We start from the raw sequence: 24391 nt of genomic DNA, 5'->3' as shown, positions 1-24391 counted from the left end.
TTCATATGCATAACATCCAAGCATTTGAAACTCATAAAATGCTAAGCCAATGTTGAGCTCTAGACCAGACTAAAAAGCCAAACTATGTCCCAATTCAAAGCAAGAGATCAACAAACACATTTCTGATAACTGATACTTAATACATCGTCAAGCTACTGCAGCCCAATTGCTGTTTGGTGCAAGTCCATTGTTAGGAAGCAGGACAGGTGGGTTCATGTAGGGAGGGCCTTAGAGGTCCATGGCAGGTTGTCTGCATTTGTGTGAAGAAGGTCCCAGGTTCAATCCCTGGCATCTCCCATTTGGACCATTTCAGGTGCTGTGGTTTTGGAAGCGTTTTGTCTTTTCCAGTTATTATTATCATCTGCCTGCTTGTCTGTCTGCCTAGCTGGCTCAGAGAGGTGAGCAACAACAACAGTAACAATAATACAAATGAAAATCCATAACATTATAACCTTAATAATATTATAACTGCCCTGAGCCATATGGAAGGGCGGTATAAAAATCAAATAAACAAACAAACAAAATCATTGGCAAACCACATTCCATACACTAGCAGAGGCAGCATCTGTTTACATATCTTTCCAGCATCTCTGTTTAGTGATGTTTCCATGGGGGGGGGTGTTTTACAGGGGGGGGCACTGATGTTATAGAGTCACTGGCTCCATCTTACAGGCCCTGCGGAACTGTGCCAGCTCCGTCGGAACCGCTGCCAGGCAGCACAACCAGTGTCGATGGACCAGTGGCCTGATTTGGTCTAAAGCAATTTTGTAAGTAATATGCATGCTCTGGGCTACCAGGTAGATTTGTCCCTCCAGAAGCCTGTTCGATTTGGGGAGGGGGGGAATTCTCTCTCCTCCAGCGGCTGCCTGTCACCCACCTCCCTCTCTCCTTCCGCAGCCGTCTCCCAGAACGCCTGCTTTTCCTGGGCAGGGTTTGGGGCTGCTGTGTTCATTTCCCACACACACCCACATCCCATCCCCACCCCGCAGACCATCTAAGGAAATGTCAAGTCAGCTGCTGCACCCAAGCTGCAGAGAAAGAGGGAAAAGTCCCCAACCTCACCCAGAGGAGGAGGCAAAGACACCTCTGATGAGCAAGGGCAAACACCGTGAGGCCTTCTGCAAACAGAGGCTGAACGGAGAGGGAGGGTTCTGCCTGTAGGAGAAGAACCCCAGCCGGCGTCTCTCCATGGGGCACAAGTTTGTGGAGGGCTTGTCCTCATTCCTCTTCGAATATGACACCCCCCGGATGGTTCTGGTGCGAAACAATAAGGTGGGACTTACCTTCCGACTGATCCAGCTGGTGGTCCTGGCTTACATTATAGGGTAAGTCTCGTTTTCCACCGCAAGGAAAGAACCATCTGGTTGTCCTCTTAGGAAGCCATGGGGTGCTGTACAAGTTAAGGCTGCAGAATCAATTCAGGTGCGTAGCCGTGTTGGTCTGAAGCAACAGAACAAAGTTTGAGTCCGGGGGCACCTTTAAGACCGGCAAAGTTTTATTCTAGATGTGAGCTTTCATGTGCAGGCACACATCCTCCGGCTATGAAATTGGAATAATCCTTATATCTGTGGTCTCTCCATGGGGCAGAAATTTGTTTCCTCTCTGACTAGGACACCCCCTGGATGGTTCTGGTGAGAAATAAAAAGCTGGGACTTACCTTCTGACTGATCCTGGCTTACAATAGAGGGTAAGTCCCTTTTTCCACTGCCAGAGAAGAGCCACCCGGCTGGCCACACAGGAAACCATGCAAGTTAGGCTGCTGAACTGACTCAGCTGTGTAGCTGTGTTGGTTTGAAGCAGCAGAACAAACTTTGAATCAAATGGCCCCCTTAAGACCAACAGAGTTCTATTCTAGGTGTGAGCTTTTGTGTGCATGCTGCTGAATCAATTCAGGTGTGTAGTTGTGTTCGTCTGAAGCAGCAGAACAAGTTGAGTGGCACCTTTAAAGTCAACTGGAAACCTTTTTTAAAAACTTCTTGCAGTGCAATGATAAAATGGCTTATTGGCTCTTGAGTTTAAAGATTTTAAAAAATGCTGAAAGTTAATCTTGAAATAACAGGGGGGAATTTTTAATTTAAATTAACAAATATTATTGTGCAGCATGGTCAATGGGAAACTTAAGAGGTTTATTGTAATGTGTTCGCTAAATCCGTTCTTTGTATTAATCCTTCTGCGTTTCTTTTCCAGGTGCCTCCTCCGAGCTTTTTCCTTTTTTTCTTGTCGTCTTTTTCTTTTCTATCACTTATCAATCTTTATTTCTTATGCATATAAAAATTTTAATAACATTTATTTCAATAAAGAAAGGTGACACACTAAAAAGTACTACTCTGCAGGACTTATCTTCTTGTAGTGGTTAAGAGTGGCAGGCTGTAATGTGGAAAGCCAGGTTTGATTCCCAGGCCGTAACCCACGACATCAAATGCATGAAATATTATGCTTAGTGGGCTGGAATCCAGGTACCAAACTGTAGGAAAAGGTTTACTGCATGCAATACGCTAGCATGACAATGAAAAATGTTTAGCTTAGGCCACTCTCTGATAAGCTAGTTTTCTATCTAGAAAGGGAGTATCTTTTTTAAAATGCACCCGTCCCCTGCGGTCAGCAGTGGTAGAGTCCAGAGCCTCGATCTTTATCCTGCACATCCTGTGCACCATGTCAAACGCCTCCGAGCATCTTCCCAAAATGTCGGCTTATTTACAATTCACAGCCCACCTCTTCAGACTTTCCCCCTGCACAGCGCAATAACGTGCAAACGCAATGAAATATATATCAGCAATATCACACCGACCTCCAACCTAAAATTAAAATGAGGGATGCAATTGGTCTGAAGCAAAATACGAAGCAGAAAAAAGATCACTTTTTGAGAAAACGGATTTAGAAAATTTTCATCCGTTCCTGCCCGTGTAAGACGAAGATTGTTTACGAGCAGTTTAGGTCAAAATGGTGTTGTTGACAAAGCACGTTTCTGTTTGGCTGGGCTTTAAAACATTTGTGAATGTATAGGTGTATGGCTTCTGGGCTACTGAACATAAGGAATGCAGGCCCTGGATTGTCTAGCCCTTAAACAGTTCTCCACGGAGTCACTTGGTTGGACAAACATCCCACAAAAGGGGAATTTCCAACAGACCCAAAAACTCTTTGGCATTTCCTGCTTTTAACATAACCAGCCTTTGCCCTCCTCTCAGAGGCTGGGAATGAGAGGCTGGCATGGGGAGAGAGGGAGAGGATTAATTTATTCCCATACATAAAATTGGATCCAACGTCCCAAAGAGTACATGTTTTCTTCTTCGGCAACAGACTCCCGGCCAAGATTCTGTAAAAGAAAAAAAAAAAGTATCAAACCGAGCCAAGAAATGCTTGCCAGCAATGCTCAAGATCCATGGAGGTTTCTTTTCTTTAAAAAAAAACTGGGTGGCTGTCAGGTACTTCCCATGTGGTTATTTTGGCACTGGCTCTTCCCTGTGACATGTGTTGAACTGTCAAGCCCCACCCCGGTTGATCTGGCCCCACCCCTTGGTTTATGGCAGCCTCACCCATTAATAAAACATAATATCCATCACTTACATCAATTTTTGCCTTGGCTGCTACAAAACGTAGAGCAAAAATGTCCTTCTCAAAGCATACTTTTTGCGTCTTATATCTTTTACTGTACTCGTTTGCAGCTATTTAAATTCAGATAGATAATGTTCTGAGGGATCCGTTTAACAGAATGTATCTGAACCGTATTTTAATGTAGAGTGTGCATGTGACACATGAAAGGAAATAGCTCTATTTATTGTTCTATGTGTCTGCATCTATGTTTTGTTTGCGATAGACTTTGGCTCAATGCAATACATTTTACTGACTGACCTAAGAGATAATAATAGCTCAGACCATGCAGTGATAGCACCCCCTTCCCAGCCGTGGGATCGCCCCCAAGGACTGTGAGAAGAAATTTGTGTCCAGGGCCTATTCTGCACACAATAGATAATGCACTTTCAATGCACTTTCAATGCACTTTAGAAGTAGAGCCAGTAGAGCCAGTTTGGTGTAGTGGTTAGGAGTGCGGACTTGTAATCTGGCATGCCAGGTTCGATTCTGCGCTCCCCCACATGCAACCAGCTGGGTGACCTTGGGCTCGCCACGGCACTGATAAAACTGTTCTGACCGGGCAGTGATATCAGTGCTCTCTCAGCCTCACCCACCCCACAGGGTGTCTGTTGTGGGGGGAGGAATGGGAAGGCGACTGTAAGCCGCTTTGAGCCTCCTTCGGGTAGGGAAAAGCGGCATATAAGAACCAACTCTTCTTCTTCTTCTTTTCTGCACTGGAAAATCCAGCTGCCAAAGCACATTGAAAGTGCATTATCCTATGTGTGCAGACTAGGCCCAGGATCATCCCAAAAGTTAACAAAGATTAACACATAGGCAAGAACTAGGCGTGAGGTCTATCCACCTGCTGTTCTGATTAGTAGCTATGAATGAATGGTAGATGGATACCTCTCTGTTTTCTAAATGTTGATTCATGAAGCTGGCAGCATGTTCATACCTGGATGAAGTAAAGTAACGCATTAAGGTGTTGTTTTAGGTTGTCTTGTCTTAACTTGGCCCGAGATAACTTTCCCCCAGTTTGAGCCATCGTCCCTGCATTCAGGAGGGAGATGAAAACAGTTCCAAAAGGACTGCATTTCTCCTTAAGTGGCATGGCCGTTGAAGTGTCAATATTAGTAATAGGAAAATGAAGGTTTCTACATCCTGGTAGGTTTAAATGCCCCCTTTAAAAAATGATACGGTCGCAGAGAAACCAGCCAGTGTTAGCACAGGGTTTATGGGAAAGGGTGCCTGGTTTATCTTGGGCTTAAGTGAGAGCTGAAGGTTGTATCCTTAAGCTATGCAGAATTCCAAATTGTACTCCAGGGCTTGTAACCTACTGGGCTACGGAGGTTTCTTCCAACTGGAGAGGCACTTCTGCCAAAAGGGGAAGGTTTCCACTTTGTTTGGTATTTAATTGTAAGCTCTCTCAAGTCAGACTCTGAAGAGGCAGCATAAAACTATTTTTAATAAATCAACACACAGGTAGTGAACAAGCTCACGTTGTATAATTTTTAAAACCTTTTCATTGTTACAACCTTTCAGTCCATGCCCCAAAAGACCATTTTTGTTCCTCTTATTTTCACCCATTTTCTGTTTCTTTTTTAACTGTTTAGGACAGTGAGGCAGCATTTTGACATCACATTTCTATAATATATTGGGTTTTTTGCTGCCTTTCTGATAGTCACTCATCTTACCTGCCACACTTTCGGTGAATATCCTTAAACGGTCAGGAAAATAGATAACGCAACTTAGACCAAGTTAACGAAACCACAAAACGAAACCACAAAATCAGCTTTGATTTGAATCAGAGCTACCGTTGAAGTGTGGTTCTTCACTAATTAAACAGCCAGTTATTTTTAGTAAAAACCTAACATGTTCTGCTACTGATTCTGAAAATGCCATATGTAGCTTGAAAGATCCTCTCCAACTGGTTGGCTTTCTCTGGCATGAGGGGTGTTGTCCCCCGTACCACCCCGCTAAGCCTTCTTCTTCTTCTTCTTCTTCTTCTTCTTCTTCTTCTTCTTCTTCTTCTTCTTCTTCTTCTTCTTCTTCTTCTTCTTCTTCTTCTTCTTCTTCTTCTTTTCAAGCCGAATGAGAGAAAATACTGACTCTGGAAGGCAGGAAAGAAAGCCAGGTTCATTCTTTTCAGGTCACGAGGCACTAAGGAATGGTTGGCCAGGCTAAAAAAGGAGAGAAATCTGGTTTTCCCCCATCAAAAACTGTCAGCTCTGAGCCCATCAGCCCTGGCACATCAAGACAGAGCTTTTGATAACCACTCATAAACATTTCTCTATGCCTATGCTGCCTTGGTATTTGAAGAGGTTAGCCTGACACCATAAAAACAGAATTGTGCTAAATCAATTGGTTACATGGCAACAGGGTGAACAAAATGGTTAGGGAAAATCAACACAAAAGATCCTGATGGAGGGACCCTGGGGATCCCCTGGAATTATGGCTCATCTCCAGACTAAAGAGATCAGTTCCCCAAAGCTGCTTGGGAGGGTAGACTCAGTTATGTATTCAGGGTTTTTAGTAACATGCCCATGAAGGATCGTAAAGCAGCCAATCACTGAGAGGGTTGAGACTCTGCAAATGAACCAATCATTGGATTCCGTTAAGGGCCAATCAGGGCACTCGGTGGGCTGCCTGTATATAAGTTTGCGGGGTGCTGTCGTTTTACGGTATTTCTCGTTGGAGTTGGTGGTAATAAAGAACTGATTCCCAGACTAGTTCAGCAGTGGAAGCAGCTGTCTAAGGAGGTGGGGAGCTCCCCCTCACTGGCAGTCTTTAAGCACTGGCTGGGCAGAAACTCATCCTGGATGCTTTAGGCCAGGAGTAGTCAAACTGCGGCCCTCCAGATGTCCATGGACTACAAGTCCCATGAGTCCCATGGGAAGTGTAGTCCATGAACATCTGGAGGGCCGCAGTTTGACTACCCCTGCTTAGGCTAATCCTGCATTGAGAAGGAGGGTTGGACTAGATGGCCTCCATGGTCCCTTCCAACTCTATGATTCTGTGAAAATGGAGGAGAGGAGACCTGTGCCCAGAGCTCTTTGGAGAAAGGCTGGGATGCAAACGACAGGCATCTACTTGGTTGTTTGTAAAGGACTTACAAAAGGTCCCTGTAAAATAAATAAAACGATAGGCGAATACCTCGGCAATCCTCTAGATAAACACTGAACCTACATCCCCCGGGTTTAATTTCCTTTCCTTCCTGCTCTGCCTTCTGTTCCTCCTGAAATCTCTTTATTTGATGATAAACATTTGAAGACTCCAAGGACCTCCCCTCTCCTTCCTTTCTAACAGGATGAACACCCTCAATTCCTTCTACCTTTTCTGCTTCAGATTTTTTAATTCTTCTTATTATTTTGCGGTTTGTCTCTGAATCCTTTTCCGACCTCTCATCTTCCAGCTTCGGCACTGAGAAGTAGAGATCTACGCGCACCGTGGCTTTTGTTGTTGTCATAGAAGCTTTATTTCGTTTTCATTCTAGGCATGTTCGTCTTTGTTATTGGTTTTGTTTCATGTAAGGATGTGCCAGTGTGCATTATGCCAGTTTCCTTTACTGCGTGGAGGGGTTACGGTGTTGAACTAGGTCCCAGAGGACCCATGTTCAAATTCCGACTAGGGTTAACAGGTCCATCGGTGCTGCCAGTGAGGGATGGACCAAATTTTTAATCAAGACCCCCCCCCCCCGCCCCGATCAATGGTGTCCCACTTTATCAATGTTAAAATCTGGTCACCTTAATCTACAGGGCTGTGCTTTGGGGGGGCTCAGGAGGGGTGAAGACTCAGTTTATGATACCATCTGTTTGTTATATGGGGATTTTAGGGGGGGGGGTGGTTATACTGTAATTTTATTGTTTTATTTGTGAACCGCCGCAAGACAGTATTTCCGAGAACAGCAGTATCAAATCAAATTTATTTTAATACAGCACTGCGGCCAGATAAAACAGATAGCAAGAAAAAAACATTTCAGAGTAGAAAATTGCAAAATCAGGGAGCCAGTACAAAATTTAAAATATATAAAATTGTATAATTGATGGGTACATTATAAAAAAATGCATGGTAAAATTCCTCTAAAAATCTTCACAGCAGTATATAAATGAAAATAATAAACGAACGAACAAACAAACAAACAAATATTTTTTATTTCTTACCAGTGCACACCTTGAACACTCTGAACACTCACTGGAACACCTAATATTCCTACAGTGTGAGTGTGTAGCAACCTCCGGGAGAGAATTCTCCATGATGTTTGCTAAATCACATTAAACTGGGCCTCTTCATTTCTACTTCCCCGCCATGGGATGACTTGTTGGAAGCTCACTGCTGTCTTATATTTTGAACTGCCAACTAGATCTTATGGACTGTGTTTACGACACAATTTAATGATTTTAATTTTTGTGTGCAGTTTTAGGTCATCCACTGCCCCGAGCGGTCCACAAATTAATCAAGCAAAACATTCCCATAATTCTTTTGGAAAAGCCACACCGTTCAAAATGGAGTATTGTTTATAGGCTTATCCCAGCTTTCCTCCAGAGAGTAGATGATTCTCCCTTCCGCTGGTTTACCCTGGCAACCAAGCTGTGAGGTTAGGCCCGAGAGAAATGGACGTTGCAAAGAAGAGAAGAGATTTGAATTGACTTAAACTTGTAGCCTCTTGTGGCACAGAGTGGTAAGGCAGCAGAAATGCTGTCTGAAGCTGTCTGCCCATGAGGTTGGCAGTTCGATCCCAGAAAGCTGGCTCAAGGTTGACTCAGCCTTCCATCCTTCCGAGGTCGGTAAAATGAGTACCCAGCTTGCTGGGGGGTAAACGGTAATGACTGGGGAAGGCACTGGTAAGGCTACCCTGTACTGAGTCTGCCATGAAAATGCTGGAGGGTGTCACCCCAAGGGTCAGACATGACCCGGTGCTTGCACAGGCGATAACTTTACCTTTACCTTTTTAAACTTGTAGTAGGATGGTATCCTCCAGACTGTCAACCCTCCATAGGATTGCCAACCTCCAGGTAGTGGCCGAAGATCTTCTGGTATTTCAGTGGCTCTTTGGGGGATAAAGATCACCTGGAGAAAATAGCTTCTTTGGAAGGCAAGCCCCATTAAAGTCCCTTCCCAGCCTTCCTAGATTCCTCCTGCGAAATCTCCAGGTATTTCCCAGCCCAGAGCTGGCAACCCTTCTCCTCCATGGTTCGTAATCTTGGTTTGAGAGCTGTTGCAAATGCTTCATTTTTTCCTTAGGTGGGTTTTCCTCTACGAGAAAGGCTACCAGTCCCGGGATGGGGTCGTCAGCTCCGTCTCTGTGAAGCTCAAAGGGATGACTTTTACGAATTTCAGCGGGATGGGCCCGTATATCTGGGACGCCACCGATTATGTTTACCCACCTCAGGTAAGGAGCCTGATTCTGTTGCAAGCGGCGAATTGTTTGAAAATGGGCATTCCAAAGGGAAATCGACTCAACGTTTTGTGAACCCAAATGAGCTTATTAGGAAATTGCCTTGGTTGTCTGTACAGGTCAAAGGGGCTTCCTGATATCCCTGAGCCATCTTCAAGATGGATCGCTTAATAGGATTTATTATGGTATCTTATTTAGTATTGCTCCCCATATACATTTATTACTGTGCAATTATAATTTATAATAATTATAAAGAGCCTCTTGTGGCGCAGAGTGGTAAGGCAGCAGACATGCAGTCTGAAAGCTTTGCCCATGAGGTTGGGAGTTCAATCCCAGCAGCCGGCTCAAGGTTGACTCAGCCTTCCATCCTTCCGAGGTCGGTAAAATGAGTACCCAGCTTGCTGCTGGGGGGTAAACGGTAATGACTGGGGAAGGCACTGGCAAACCACCCCGTATTGAGTCTGCCATGAAAACGCTGGAGGGCGTCACCCCAAGGGTCAGACATGACCCAGTGCTTGCACAGGGGATACCTTTACCTTTACCTTTTTAATTATAATGGTGACTGTCACTCTCTTATTCCTTCGGCTGTCGTTCAATTTGTAGGGTTCTTACGTTTTTATTTATTTAGAACAATTACAGTTTTTAAATTAAAGAATTGTAAGAGACCCTGCCTGCTCTTTGTCATATTAGAAGCAGTATACTCCTATTGTTGTTGTTGTTGTTGTTAGCCAGCTCAGGGTGGTTTACAGCATTTAGAAGAGTTGGCTCTTATATGCCGCTTTTCTCTACCAGAAGGAGTCTCAAAGCAGCTTACAATCTCCTTCCTTTCCTCTCCCCACAACAGACACCCTGTGAGGGAGGTGAGGCTGAGAGAGCCCTGATATTACTGAAGAAGAAGAAGAGTTGGTTCTTATATGATGCTTTTCTCTACCAGAAGGAGTCTCAAAGCGGCTTACAGTCACCTTCCTTTCCTCTCCCCACAACAGACACCCTGTGAGGTGGGTGAGGCTGAGAGAGCCCTGATTTCACTGCTTGGACAGAACAGCTTTCTCAGTGCTGTGGCAAGCCCAAGGTCACCCAGCTGGCTGCATGTGGAGTAGCAAGGAATCAAATGACGTATTCTGTACTATTTAATTAGCAGCAACAAAGTGTGCCAGAATAAGGGGACTTTGGACAAAAAGCATGACTCTGGTCAGTGCACCAAATGGAGGTGGCACTTTCATGAATGCGACCAAATAGTTTCTGATGTCATCATCTCTGCTGTGTTTTCTTTTGTAGGGAGACAGCTCCTTTGTGGTCATGACCAATTTCATCATCACACAAGGGCAGAAACAGGGACGGTGCCCCGAGGTAATTTGTTCCTCTGGTTTTTTGATATCTGCCTTTGTCATTGAAGCTTGCTCAGGAGGCATAGCTATTTAAAAAGTCAGCCATGTGCCTGCTTCTGTGTATCCAGAATAGGTACTGCAAGGGTTGTGGTCCGTTGAATGTGGGTGAGTTTGTAAGAAACACAGCAGTTCTATTGTATGTGTGATTCAGTCTCGAAATTTGAGAAATGTTATTTGGGGGTGGGGGGGTATAGATTACTATAGGTGTGAGAGAGAGATTCCACTTTGCTGAGCAGCTGATAGAAAATCCAAACTGTGAAAAAATGAACTCATCCAGAAGATATTTAACTCACTTAAGGTCCCAAGAAACCCTGAGGTTATTTCCTCAAATTAAACCGTGGATTGATTTTTGGAAAACCAGTAAAACTCATGCAATAAGCAAATGCAAAATCCCCCAAGGATTGATACTGAAATATAAGACTACAAAATGCAGAGTCAGACCACTGGCAAATCTAACTTGTTGTCTACTCTGACTGGCAACAATTATCCAGGAAATCCTGAGAATGGCACTGAACCTGGAATTCCTTCCTTCTTTCTATCCATCCATCCATCTATCCATCCATCTTTCTATCCACCCACCCACCCACCCACCCATCCACCCACCCACCCACCCACCCATCCACCCACCCACCCACCCATCCACCCATCCATCCATCCATTTACTTTGTTGCTGAATTACAATCCCTCCTCATTATGATAGAACTGTTGAAGATACTCTACATTTAAACCTGGTGAAGCTGCATTATACAGAGTCCGATCTTTTGTGTATCTAGCTCAGTATCGCCCATTCTGACTGGCCATGGCTCTCTAGGGCTTAGAGTCCAGGGTCTCAAGCAGGGATCTTTCATTTCTCCTAGAACTGATCCTTTTAACCAGGAGAACCATACGAGGCAGATATTCTTCCCATTCCTGAAGGGCAAAGCTCTGCCCTCCATAATTATACCCTCTAACTATGGGTATATGGGTGAGGGCAACATACAAAGATTAACCCTGCACACTCCATGTTGCATGAAATCACAGCTGGACATTTATTATTATTCTGTTTCTACTTGTTGTGCTTCTCCTGCTGCTGTTTTTGCTTTTTCTGCTGCTGATTCTTCTGCTGTTCCTTCTGTTGTTTTTGCTTCTTCTGCTGCTGCTGCTTCTGTTTCTTCTGCTTCTTCTTTGTGAAAATCTAGTGCAGACTCCTATCTGCCCTGGCACTGAGTCCCCTACAGGGAAAACAAGACAACTAAGGAGATCTTGGTCTAGTTGACTGGTCATTGTGTTTCCTTCTCATTTCAGAATCCTGAAACAGATCAATGTGATGAAGACAGCAAATGTATTGAGGGGAAGCACCCTCGTGGAGGTCAAGGTAAGAAAGACAGTACTCAGAAGGAACGCCAGTGTGACATAATTTGACATGTCCCCAGGGGGACTGTGGCACAGCAGCAGAGCACCTACCTGGCACGCCAAGGGCCCCAGGTTCAATGCCCAGCATCACCTGGGGAACGAATCAGGGAGCATGGTGATGTGAAAGACGTTTGCCCTGAGAACCTGATTGAGAAGACAGTAGTGGCCACAAGGGACCCATGGATCTGATTCAGGATATGGGCAACTTCATGTGTGCCCATGTTCCTGCCTGGCATGGGGTCAAGTAAAAGTTGCCAACTCTGGATTGGAATATTCCTAGTTAATTTCTAGGTGGAGGTCTTGGTGTGCCAACACAGTCCACCCTTCGGAGCAGCTATTTTCTCCAGGGCAACTGCTGTCTGTCATCTGGACAGATCCCAGGGGCATCGCCAGGCCTCACCTGGAGGATGGCAACCCTAGAGCAACTGGCTGTGCACTGCCCTTGGGGAGCCTTTGCATAGGACCTCCAGACCTCATGGAAGACCTTCTCTTCCTAACCTGTTTGTGTGCTGCTTTCTCTCCTCAGGTATCATGACTGGGAAGTGTGTGAATTTTAACAGCACAGTCAAGACCTGTGAAATCTTTGGCTGGTGCCCAGTAGAGATTGACGACCTGATCCCAAAGTAAGGAAGGGAGGTGCTCTCCACTATCTTATCCCAAGGACGTGAACTGTTGCTTGAGGAGGGAACTTTTAGACAGCCGTTCCCCGTTGTACCATATAAGATACAATTACAGTCATCAACGTAGAATATAAACCTTGGATCTCCTTGGGGGGTCTCCTACCCAAACACTAATCCAGGCTGACTTTGGTTAGCTTCTGAAATCTGACGAGATTGGGCAAAACCAGTCCTAGATGGTAATTTTAAATTTGGGATGAATGTTAAATTTTAAAAAATTGGTACATGTGAGCTCCATAGGAGGAAAGGCAGCTAGTAAATATGACAGGCAGACAGACAGACAGACAGAGAGGCAGGCAGGCTAGCAGACTGATTGATTGATTGATGATAGACAGATGATTGACAGATTATCTACCAATCATCTACCATCTATCTGTCTGTCATCAATCCATCATGGCCGTGTGTCTATTTATCATCTGTGTACCATGTAACCATCTATCATTTTTCCATTCGTCCACCTGTTTGTCTGTCTCTCTTTCTCTCTGACCCAGGCAAGCTCTATCCCATCAGATTTCAGAAGCTAAGCAGGGTCGACCCTAGTTAGTACTTGGAAGGGTAACCTCCAAGGAATTCTTGGGTCTTGACATGGGGAGCAGGCCATGGCAATCCACCTCTGAATTTTAACCAACAAGCATCCGTGCTTTTGTCTTCCAGCCCCCCTCTGCTCCTAGAAGCAGAAAACTTCACCTTGTTTATCAAGAACAGCATCACTTTCCCCAAATTCAAAGTCTCCAGGTAAGCCGTCGATCAAAGACTCTACTGCTGAATGTTCTTATTAGTCATCATACCTCTCCTTCGCTGCGTTTCAGTGTCTCCAGTTTTGGTGTTTAATTTTTGACAGACGCAACCTTGTGGAGAGAGTCACCAAGCAGTACCTCAAGAGCTGCACCTACCACAAAGTCCGAGATCCCTTGTGTCCTGTGTTCAAATTGGGATATATTGTGGAGGAGACCGGACAGAAGTTTTCTGATTTGGCTAAGAAGGCAAGTGCTTCTTGGATTGATGCAAACATCACGGCGTCCAGAGAGAACAGGACTGAGCCGAATCGAGTCCTTGTTTTTGAGGAATACCTCAAAGGAGTGTCGGAAAACACCAGCCGCGACTGCAAAATGTTTCTCTATTCCTTCACCAGATGTTAAGGGCATTCAGCGTTCTGCTTCAGGGCATCCCCCAAGCATCTGGCCAGCCGCTGTTGAAAACAGGCCGCTGGCGCAGATGGTCCGATCATGACGTTACAAAGCCCTTGAGCTTCTCAGGGGATGACATGAGGTCTTTGCATCAGTCATTCTAGGGGAGTTTTGTGCCTCTGAGGCTTGTGAGTGTCCCCCTTGCAAGCACATGGTAGTTTATCAGAAGCCAGTTTAGCTTCACCTCCCATGTCATTCTTGCTTTCTAAAAGCCACTGCCATGCGTCCGCGGTTGGCTTGGATGCCCAATCTCTGTGCAACCATGTAAGCAGCACGGTGGTCGATAAAAGCAAAAACGGCACTGGGATGGGGGCGGTTGCAGCTGCTTTGCAAACAGGGAGCATGCGAGGCTGAGTCACAAATCTCCCATTGGATGTCTGATGGTAAAACTTCGTGTCCCTCCTCCAATGAACATGTGGGGTTTGTATGTCAGTAGAGTTCAAATATGCAAAGGAGGTGCAGAGCACTGTCAGAACAGAATCAGTTGCGTAATGGAGAAGGGAAACAACTATGTAAAGAAGAAAGGAAGGCGAGAGGGTGATTAACCGTTACTCCGGAGGAACTCAGGGAGGAAATGTGCTCAAAGGAACAGGAAATCTCCAATTAATCACGATGTGGGAGGAGATTATTTGAAAAATACCAGGAAGTTCCTATCTAAATATGCATATCTCATCCGATGCTCCCTGTAGGGTATTCTTCTTATGCTTTTGAATTTTGTATCTTGCGTGTTCCACCACTGTGGTAGGTCAGTGGACTCTCAGTCTTATCTGGCAAAGCTTATCTTGTACCATTACCTCTTCTTTCTTCAGAGTTATTTGTAAGCGGATGGATGTGATTTGCCACTTCTGTCCAAGGGGTCAGAAGCAGGCAGGAAAGGAGGCAGAAAGGGAATCTTCACAATCAGTACAAGTGGTCAGATTGTGAAGATTCCTTTTCTGCCTCTTTTTCTGCCTGCTTTTGCATCATTTTCCACCACCCACCCCAATATTTCTTGTAAAATCTTGCTGGTGCTTTTTGGAAAAGTCATCGGAGGGATCCTTAGAATGCTAAGACAAAGCAATGCCTTATAGCCATCTCCGTTTCGTTACCCCAGTGGAATTTAATTTCTAGAACTGGTATCCAACAGTACTATGTTAATACATAAGACATTTGTTTACATTGTGCAAAAGAAATCTAATTGACAGTAGTACCTAAAACAGATAAAATTCCAATTTTATCAGTGTATCTGACGGGTAAACTGAATATTCAGTAGGAAGAAAAGCTGTATTTTCAAATATCTCAGGCACCACATCCACAAGAAGACTATGGAGTTTAATGAAATCAGAGCTGTTAAACCTTGCCTGTGAAATAAATCTGCGCAGATTTTGGTTAGCTAGGATGCTGATGTGTGACCACCACTAAGTTAGATTTTATACACACACACACATACAAAACCCCTACAAAACTTAGAAAGGGGGAGGGGGAGAGAGAGAAATCAATCGATCCATTGGTCTATCAGTTAATCAATGGATGGGGTTTATTGATAGCCCTAGAAGGGTTTCCTGAATGGGTGGAAGTTAATTTATATATTTTAATATATAGAATCACAGAGTTGGAAGGGGCCATACAGGTCATCTAGTCCAGCCCCCTGCCCAACACAAGATCAGCCCAAAGCTTATATTTATATAAGGAATATAAAAAGGTATCTTCCAGTATTTTATATATAGTTAAGAATGTTACGGTTTTAATGTTTGACTTTAACCTGCAAGTCCCCTTTTTGATTGACAGGCTGCACGATAACATTGAATGCAAACCATTGCAGGATCCCTGATAGGCTGTGCTCTTTTTCTTGGTCAGGGTGGGGTCATTTGCATCACTATCAACTGGGACTGTGACCTAGACTGGCCCGTGAAACATTGCATCCCCATCTACCATTTCCATGGACTGTATAACGACGACAACCTCTCTCCTGGCTTCAACTTCAGGTAGGGTGGCTCTTATTTAGTTCAGCCTCCATCTTTCACCTACCGTTAATGTCAGGGGTGTTTTGGCCTGCAGACAGCCTCCGTTTCAACCCCCCTCCCCTCCCCAGTATTTGCAGGTAAAAGGGATCAGGTGACTTGAAAGGCTTCCAGTCAGAGCAGACAATACTGACCTTGATAGAGTCTGACTCAGTAAACAGCAGCTTCCATTCTGACCCATGGGCTTTTTGTTTTGAAAAGATATGCCAGATATTACCGAGAGAACGGGAGTGAAGTAAGGACCCTGTACAAGGTGTTTGGGATCCGCTTCGATATTCTGGTCAATGGAAAGGTAACGTTTGTCTTGGGAAATAATATTCTCCTTTGGGGTTGAGGGGTTCATGCTGTGGGGGGAGATCTGGGATGCCTGACTGGAGCAGTCTTCGTGACAGATCTCCATGGGAAAGGCTGCCTCCAGGAATCTGCCCATCCCTTAGTAACATTACCTGCCTATCCCCTTCTTCTGCGTGTATCTCCTTCTCTGGAAGAGAGCCTAACCCTGGAGCAGGGCCTTCTCCATGGTGGCACCCAGGCTGAATCACTGACTCCCTAGGAATCTGCTCCTGGAGTCAAATGCACGTACACTGTTCAAACTTTGCCCTCCTGGTTTGTAAAGATCATGTTGCTTTGGTCTTCTGCTGTCTTCATTGAGAGCCAACCTTGAGATTCCTTCAGGTAGAAGAAGAAGAAGATCTGGCTTTTATACCCTGCTTTTCACTGTCCGCAGGAGACTCAAAGCAGCCGACAATCACCGTCCCTTCCTCTCCCCACAACAGACACCCTGTGAGGTAGTTGAGGCTGAGAGAGCCCTGATATTACTGAAGAAGAAGAAGAGTTGGTTCTTATATGCCGCTTTTCTCTACCTGAAGGAGTCTCAAAGCGGCTTACAGTCGCCTTCCCTTTCCTCTCCCCTCAACAGACACCCTGTGAGGTGGGTGAGCCTGAGTCAGCTCTGATATTACTGCTTGGTCAAAACCAAGAGCCTGACTCTGAAGGAAAGGGGTTTTTGTCAAGGTGTAACCCGCGTGCCTGAGTTGGACAGCACTTAACCCAGTGTGGTGTTGTGGTCATTACAGAATCTAACTTGGACAGGTTAGAATCCCAGCCCAGGATAATCCCGCCCAATCATTCTCTGTGACACAGGAGGGGAAATCCAGGTAAACCGCCGTGACTTCTTTGGGTACTTGGTATCCATGTGCTGACTGCCTCTAATATCTTCCAGGCTGGAAAATTTGACATTATCCCAACAATGACCACCATAGGCTCAGGGATCGGCATCTTCGGAGTGGTGAGTTCAAACCCTGATAACCCTAGAAGGGGTGTGTGTGTGTATGAGTGTGACCCAGTGGTGTTATGGTTCCCACCCTCAAGGTAGCAGCTGGGGATCTCCTGAGCTTGTGATTGATCAAGAGGCAATAGGGATCAGCTCCTCTGAAACAAATTTTTAACGAGGACTGTTTCATGTATTGTTTATTAGTTCAATGTAAACCGCCCTGAGCTTTCGGGGAGGGCGGTATATAAATATAAATAAATAAATAAATAAATAAATAAATAAATAAATAAATAAATAAATAAATAAATAAATAAATAAATAAATAAATAAATAAATAAATAAATAAATGGCCCCTTGGGACGGTGGGCTCTCGGGCCATATCCCCCACTGATTTTCTTCCCCCCTCTGAATTCTGCCCTCCTTAGGCTCCTACCCCGCCAAATCTCCAGGTGTTTCCCAACCTGGAGTTGGCAACCCAGTATTGGGCTCCAGCAACTCCATCCACTTGTTAAGAAGGAGAGAGATTGCTGTTCTGAATGGTGTGTTTTCCTCTGACCCGTAGGCCTCTGTTCTCTGTGACCTGCTGCTGCTGCATTTCCTGCCCAAGCGTGACTATTACAAGCAGAAGAAGTTCAAGTATGCAGAACAGGACTCTCTCAAGCCGGTCAGTAGGCAGCCCCTCTCCCCAGTCCCCAAATGCCACAGCCCAGCCCCACCCCCAGGCAGTGCTGCTTGCTTTCCAGAAAGTGTGGCTACTATAGGGATGCCAGCCCTGGATCCCCTGGAATTAAAGCAGAGATCAGCTCCCCTGGAGAAAATGGCTGCTTGGGAGGGGGGACTCCCTAGCATTACACTCCACTGAGGACCCTCCCTGCCCCGAATCCCGCCTACACCCAGCTCCACCCTCAAAGTCTCTGGGGGTTTGCCAACCCAGAGCTGGCAGCCCTAGTAGTTAGGGTGGCAAACCAGCACGATGCCAGCCTCCAGGTGGGACCTGGGGCTCCGCTGGAATGACAGCTCCTCTCCAGTCGACAAAATATCAGATCCCCTGGAGAGAACCCATTCTGGGATAATTGTTCTGGGCTAAAATAGTTCTCTGTCTCTCTCTCTCTCTCTGTGTCTCTGTCTCTCTTTCTCTGTCTCTCTCTCTGATAACCTCCTCAGGCAAAAGAAGAGGCCATCAGTTCCTCGATGTGCAACTTGCAAGAGAAGGAAAATGCATCTCCATGAAAGAGTAAGTGGCAAAGGAAATTGTTTGTGTGCTGCGTTGTGTTCAGCAAGAGACGAACACAAACAGGCAGCCCAGGCACAACTCCTGGTGAAAACACCTTTTCATGGACGCTCACCTCCGACCGTGAATTATTCCGGCTAGTTTATAAAACCAGGATTTCGTTTACAGGTCCTCAGTCAAATCCGGATTGGTTTTGGCAGTGCTGATTTCAACACCGTCAGCCTGAAGCTGAAAAGGGCTGTGTTGGGAGGACAAATCCGGATTACGCTTAGATGTCTGCTCAGGGCTGGGAAATATCTGGAGATTTTGGGGGTGGAGCCGGAGGAGGGCAGACTTTGGGGAGGGGAGAGATCTCCGCAGTGTATAGCAGGGGTAGTCAACCTGTGGTCCTCCAGATGCCCATGGACTACAATTCCCATGAGCCCCTGCCAGCATTTGCTGGCAGGGGTTCATGGGAGTTGTAGTCCATGAACATCTGAAAGACCACAGGTTGACTGCCCCTGGTGTATAGACATAGACTCCGCCTCCCCAAGAAGCCATTTCCTCCAGGGGACGCAATCTTCAGGTGCCGCCTGAACGCTGACAACCCTACCCAAATGTTTCTCCTGTATCAACAACAGCAGCAGCAGAGAGCCCCAATGCAGATAAGGAAGAGGAGTTGAAGTCCTTTCCGTCATTGCATTTCTCCAGCACCCACGAGCTTCCCGGAGCTGAGATCTGCTCTCTTCAGGGGAAGATATACAGGGGTCCTGTGTAATGCCAAATACAAAAACCAAACCGTTCCCCCCAAATCTCAGCTCCGGGAGGCTGTTTGAAGTCAAGAGAATGGAGAGCCTTCTTCCCTTGCTGGGCTTCAGTCTTCCTTCAGCAGTGGCTAGACAGAGACTTCTCATGGATGCTTTTGGCTGATCCTCTATCGAGCAGGCGGTGGACCGGTTAGCCTGTAGGGCCCCGTCCAACTCTAGGATTCTATGATCTGCTCCTGTTTCTCCGGGAAAGAAAAGAAAACGCATCGGTTGGGGAAGTTCCAGCCTTGAGTTCCTTTAAGCCAGGGGTAGTCAACCTGTGCTCCACCAGATGTCCATGGACTACAATTCCCATGAGCCCCTGCCAGCAAACGCTGGCAGGGGCTCATGGGAATTGTAGTCCATGGACATCTGGAGGACCACAGGTTGACTACCCCTGCTTTAAGCAGTTTTGTTGAGTTCAACTAGTACTACTTTGGGGGGCCTGGTAGGCTGGATCGATGCCGGTCGCTGTTGATTTAGCCGGCTTTCCTTCTTGATTTTAGGACTTGCACTGAACACAAGCCCCACGTTGTCTTCGTCGCCCCCTTCGTCCTCTTCTAATCCGCTGCCGACAGCTTGCATCTGCCTGAAAACAAAGGCCTCCTGAATTTGCCTGATTCCTGTACTGTGTGGTCTCCTTTGGGGAGAGGTTTGGACTCGGAGGAAAGCACCTGAGCAGCTCTGATGAACCTTGGGGAAGCACCTGAAGGAAAGTCTGCCAAGTTCTCAACCATTGTTCAGAGGAACTGGGGGAGCCTTTCCCTCAAGCATGGGCTGAAGAGAGAGTAGGCTGATGAAAGGACCAATTCTCCTACGCAACGAGTCTGTACCCTTCTCCTTCTCCCAAGGGGAGGGTACGCTGTTCAGGACAGCTGTCTGCCATTTGCTCCTCTTCAGCTTTGCCATCACAACAACCCTTCGAGGTAGGCTAGAATGAGAAAGAGACCCCTCCCAAGAGCTCCACAGCAAAACAGGGATATGAGCACAGGGCTTGTTTGACACTCTTACACAGGACACCACACCGGCTCTGGGGACACAGGAGTGTTTTTGTGGGAAATGTAGGAACCAATTCAGATTAGCCAATGGCTACCATGCAGGGAACTTTGACTGGTGTGAACTTTCTGGGTGTGTGTTTTTTTTAATTAAGTATTTCAGTTGTGTAATTTCTGACAAACAGATTGACAGCTTCCGAGTTAAAAATCTTGGTTTAGAAGCAGAGCAATTCTGCTTGAGAAATGCTGATTCCCAGATGGAAAAGTTGCCATGAAGGTTAACCCAACAGCCCAGGGGTCATATGTGTCTTTCTCATAGGTCAAGGTTAAAGTATTTGTGGGTGTCTGGTTTTAAGAAAAAGGAAGAGTGTGAAAGAAGGCTATAAAATATTGCCAGGCGTCTAGAAAGCGGAACAAGAGACCGTCTTCTCCTTCTCCCATAATGTCAGTATTTGGAGGCATCTAATGAGCAGCCAGCTCAAGGTTGACTCAGCCTTCCATCCTTCTGAGGTTGGTAAAATTAGTACCCAGCTTGCTGGGGGGTAAACAGTCATGACTGGGGAAGGCACTGGCAAACCACCCCGTATTGAGTCTGCCATGAAAACACTAGAGGGCGTCACCCCAAGGGTCAGACATGACTCGGTGCTTGCACAGGGGATACCTTTACCTTTAATGAGGTGGACGGGAAGCAGTTTCAAGAGGCTTCTTCACACAGGGTGTAATTCACGTATGGAACTCACTGCTACAAGACCCAACGATGGCTCTAGAAAAGGATTCCAGCCTTTTTCAACTTTCTTTCCCCATTGAGCCCCCCCCCAAAAAAAAACATTCATCAGGCCTCGAGAAACCCCAGAAGTGGTGTGATCATGCAAAACAGGATTGGGAAGCATACCTGTGAACATGCCCACCTGGGGCCCCTCCCCTTCCTGCCACCACCAGGCCCATCATTGGCCATTGGGGGGGGCACAGGTCAACATGACCATATATGGCCCTAACACTCAATAAATATTTAACAAATTAAAAAAAATGAATTAAAAATTAATTACCTCCCACCCATTCGGGAAACTCTTGCAGGGCCGTCGAGAAACCCCAGGTTTTCATAAATGGCTCTTAGCCATGATGGCAAAATGGAACCTCCATGCTCATTAGCAGTATACCTTTGAAAGCCAATTGTGGGATTGGGGGAAATAGCAAAGGACAAGCTTTCGGGGCTCCCCGGAGGACCTTTGTTGATTACTGTTGGAAACAGGGAGTTGGATCATGGGCTTGAATTTCAGTCTGATCCAGCCTGACTGGTCCTTCTCCACAAACATGCTTAATTGTGCAACTGAATGATGGATCAAGCCTCACACACGGACAGGGCCACCTTTCCTGGACAGCCCCCACCCCGCTGCCCCTTTCGGCCTACAGCACTTAGAACTGTTTCCTGTTGCATGTGTCCAGGGGTGGGGTGGGGGGGAAGCTATGCTGCCAAAGGTGATTTTGTAATAACATACTTTATTTTTTAAAGGAAAAAACCCAAATGAAATAAACCTCTAGTTTTGGTACTACCTCGGCTGGTTTTGTACTGATTTGGCATCCCGTCCGCTGGCCGGTCCCTTGAGGGATGTCTGATTGCTTGAGACCTGCTCATGAGTGAAAACGAGGCGACTCAGTCATAAAAAACGAACGTCACAAGATTCAAAACAAGTCAGGGCGTCAAAAATTGCAGGCCGGAACACTGAGCAGATGGGGAAGAATGTCTGTGTTTCAGTCCTCTGGCTAGAGCCAGTTTGGTGTAGTGGTTAGGAGTGCGGACTTCTAATCTGGCATGCCGGGTTCGATTCTGCACTCCTCCACATGCAGCCAGCCGGGTGACCTTGGGCTCACCACGGCACTGAGAAAACTGTTCTGATGGAGCAGGAATATCAGGGCTCTCTCAGCCTCACCCACCTCACAGGGTGTATGTTGTGGGGAGAGGAAAGGGAAGGCGAATATAAGCCGCTTTGAGCCTCCTTCGGGTAGAGAAAAGCGGCATATAAGAACCAACTCTTCTTCTTCTTCAGTAATATCAGGGCTCTCTCAGCCTCCCCTCCCTCACAGGGTGTCTGATGTGGGGAGAGGAAAGGGAAGGCGACTGTAAGCCGCTTTGAGACTCCTTCAGGTAGAGAAAAGCGGCATATAAGAACCAACTCTTCTCCTTCTCCTTCTTCTTCGAAGCAGGCCATGGAAAGGCCCTAGAAAAGCTTTATGGCTCAGGCTGACTTGACCTTACCAGTTCTTGGAAGCTAAGCAGGCTCGGCCTGGGACAGAATTTGGAAGGGCGGCCACCGAGGACATCTGGGGTTGTGACACAAAGGCAGGCCATGGCATGCCGCCTCTGAATGTTTCTTGCCTGGAAAACCCCACCAAGGTCCCTTTAAGTCAGCTGTGACTTGACGAAAAACAGACACCCCAACAACCCCCAGTAACCCTCACACTCACACACATACATTCGCCCTTTCTGCACACGTTGGAGAATGCACTTTAGAAGTAGAGTTTCCAGCTCCGCACGGGAAAATCCAATCAGTGTGAGGAAGATGACTACACTGGAACAATGATTCTTTGTTCTTTGGCTAGCTAGATACATTCGAATCTATGTGAGTCACACAACTGGCTCTGAATACAATGGCCATCTACAAGCACTGCCACTCAGAATGCACGAAGCAGAAGGGAATCTGTTCTTTCTCTATGCTGTTCTCAGCCACCATGATAAGCTTTCCTTGAGTCTCAGCAGAAGGACTGTGACTCTCTCATGTGAATTTGATGTCTGCTCGGAAAAGAGGTGAATTCTGAAGCATAAGCGCTGCCATTTTCTATATGCTTTTGTCATCCCCAACAGCTCCCAGACTCGAGAACTCGTTGCTGGCTCATTCCCGTCTTTCTTAGCATTTGAAATGCAATCCTAAATACAGTTCTATCCCAAACTCATCATAGAATCATAGAGTTGGAAGGGGCCATTCAGGCCATCTAGTCCAACCCCCTGCTCTATGCAGGATCAGCCCTAAGCATCCTAAAGCATCATCAGTGCTCATGAACTTCAAAGTGTTGAGGACGGTTTAGAGGCTGCAGTTATCCATCCCTGCCCAACATCCGGATGCATCTAACCAGTTCTTTCTAACGGTTCGTGTTCCCTCCTCAGTTTGTACAGATCCTATTCCATTCCTTTGCCATCCCGAAAATGCTGTTCCAAACCCAAAGGGAATCTGTGAAGCCATCTTGTAGTATCAGGCACTGGCCAGCAGAGGGCGGGAGAGTACTTGCAATCGTTTCCCTTAAAGGCTACCAAGCTCCTTATCCACCAAGTTTTATTCAAGGGGTAAGGTTGCCAGCTCTGGGAAATCCCTGGAGACTTTGGGGGTGGAGCCAGGAGTGGGAAGGATTTTGGGCAGGGAGAGACCTCAGTGGAGTAGAGTGCTATGGAGTCCACCCTCCCAAGCAGCCATTTTCTCCAGGGAAACCGATCTCTGTTGTCTGGAGATGAGCTATAATTCCAGGGGGGGACTGGCCTCCCTATGCACACAAAAGCTTAGACCTTGACTAAAACCTTGTTGGTCTTAAAGGTGCCGCTGGACTCCAAATTCGTTTTGCTGCTCCCAACCAACTCAGCTACCCACTTGACTCTAATCCCCTCCCCCTTTACCCATTACCATCCTTCTGCAAAGCCAAGAAATGTACAACACGAACGTCTCAAGAAGGAAGAAGAAGAAGAAGAAGAAGAGTTGGTTCTTATATGCCGCTTTTCCCTACCCGAAGAAGGCTCAGATGCAGTTTCTGCACTGCAGGACCGACGCTGTGCTTTGAGCTTGTGGCATAGCAGTACACCATTGCAGAGGGACACAAACTCACGCGGGAGTGGGTGGGGGTAGAAAGAGCTGTCAAGTCACAGCTGGCCCCATCTAGTTTTCAAGGCAAGAGATGTTCCCTCGGTGGTTCGCCATTATCTGGCTCCACGTCCCGACCCTGGACTTTGTTGGGGGTCTTCCATTCAAATCCTAGGCAGCTTTGACCCTGCTCAGCTTCTGCAGTCTGACAAGGTCAGGCTAGCCTGGCGCTATGCAGGTCAGGAATTGTGCACAGCAGTCTGCAAGGGGGAAGCTGCAAGCAAGAGGCCTAAAAAGGAAATGGAATAGCAAGGTATTTCTGTGGCCTGTTTTCCTGTGCATCTGGTGTGTCCCCCCCACACACAACCCTCCCCGGGGAAAAACAGCCCAATGTCTTTTTATTAGGACTGACCAAATTGTTGCAAAGTAACAAGCGTGTTTACGAGTTTCCCAAAATTCTTTGCCAGGCTGGATGGTCAGTAAGCCTCATCTCACCCAACTGGCTGTCACAAGCCTGCTCTTCCTTGGCAGTTTCCCATCCAAATATTATTATTAATTATATCTCATACGCCATGTGTGTAGTATAGTCAGGAGATCCTAAGATTGCCCAGCAGCCTGGCAAGATACAGTCCAAGGGGTTGGCCATTGCCTGCCTC

The 24391-nt window shown here is 46.4% G+C and overlaps 1 protein-coding gene across 1 annotated transcript; it reads left to right on the top strand.

Annotated features, from left to right (window-relative positions):
* Positions 1 to 1011: 1011 nt before the first annotated feature.
* Positions 1012 to 21443, top strand: P2RX1 (purinergic receptor P2X 1). Its single transcript, XM_077312026.1, has 13 exons — positions 1012 to 1325; positions 8812 to 8959; positions 10244 to 10315; positions 11638 to 11707; positions 12272 to 12368; positions 13077 to 13157; positions 13264 to 13405; positions 15446 to 15573; positions 15811 to 15901; positions 16832 to 16897; positions 17445 to 17546; positions 18047 to 18116; positions 19405 to 21443. Exons 1-12 carry the CDS (start codon positions 1189 to 1191, stop codon positions 18110 to 18112), a joined length of 1200 nt encoding a protein of 399 aa, XP_077168141.1. The 5' UTR covers positions 1012 to 1188; the 3' UTR covers positions 18113 to 18116; positions 19405 to 21443.
* Positions 21444 to 24391: the final 2948 nt, after the last annotated feature.

The sequence above is a fragment of the Paroedura picta genome, chromosome 15 (assembly GCF_049243985.1).
Source record: "Paroedura picta isolate Pp20150507F chromosome 15, Ppicta_v3.0, whole genome shotgun sequence".
Taxonomy (NCBI): domain Eukaryota; kingdom Metazoa; phylum Chordata; class Lepidosauria; order Squamata; family Gekkonidae; genus Paroedura; species Paroedura picta.
The sequence above is the reverse complement of the archived record's forward strand: the minus strand, read 5'-3'. Positions and strand labels throughout refer to the sequence as shown.

Bases quoted from the DNA above. Each gene is read 5' to 3' on its own strand.
- P2RX1 (XM_077312026.1), top strand. From the start codon at position 1,189: ATGGGGCACAAGTTTGTGGAGGGCTTGTCCTCATTCCTCTTCGAATAT. The intron at 13,406-15,445 runs GCAAGTGCTTCT...TTTCTTGGTCAG, and splicing joins TTTCTGATTTGGCTAAGAAG to GGTGGGGTCATTTGCATCAC. The intron at 17,547-18,046 runs GTCAGTAGGCAG...TAACCTCCTCAG, and splicing joins AACAGGACTCTCTCAAGCCG to GCAAAAGAAGAGGCCATCAG.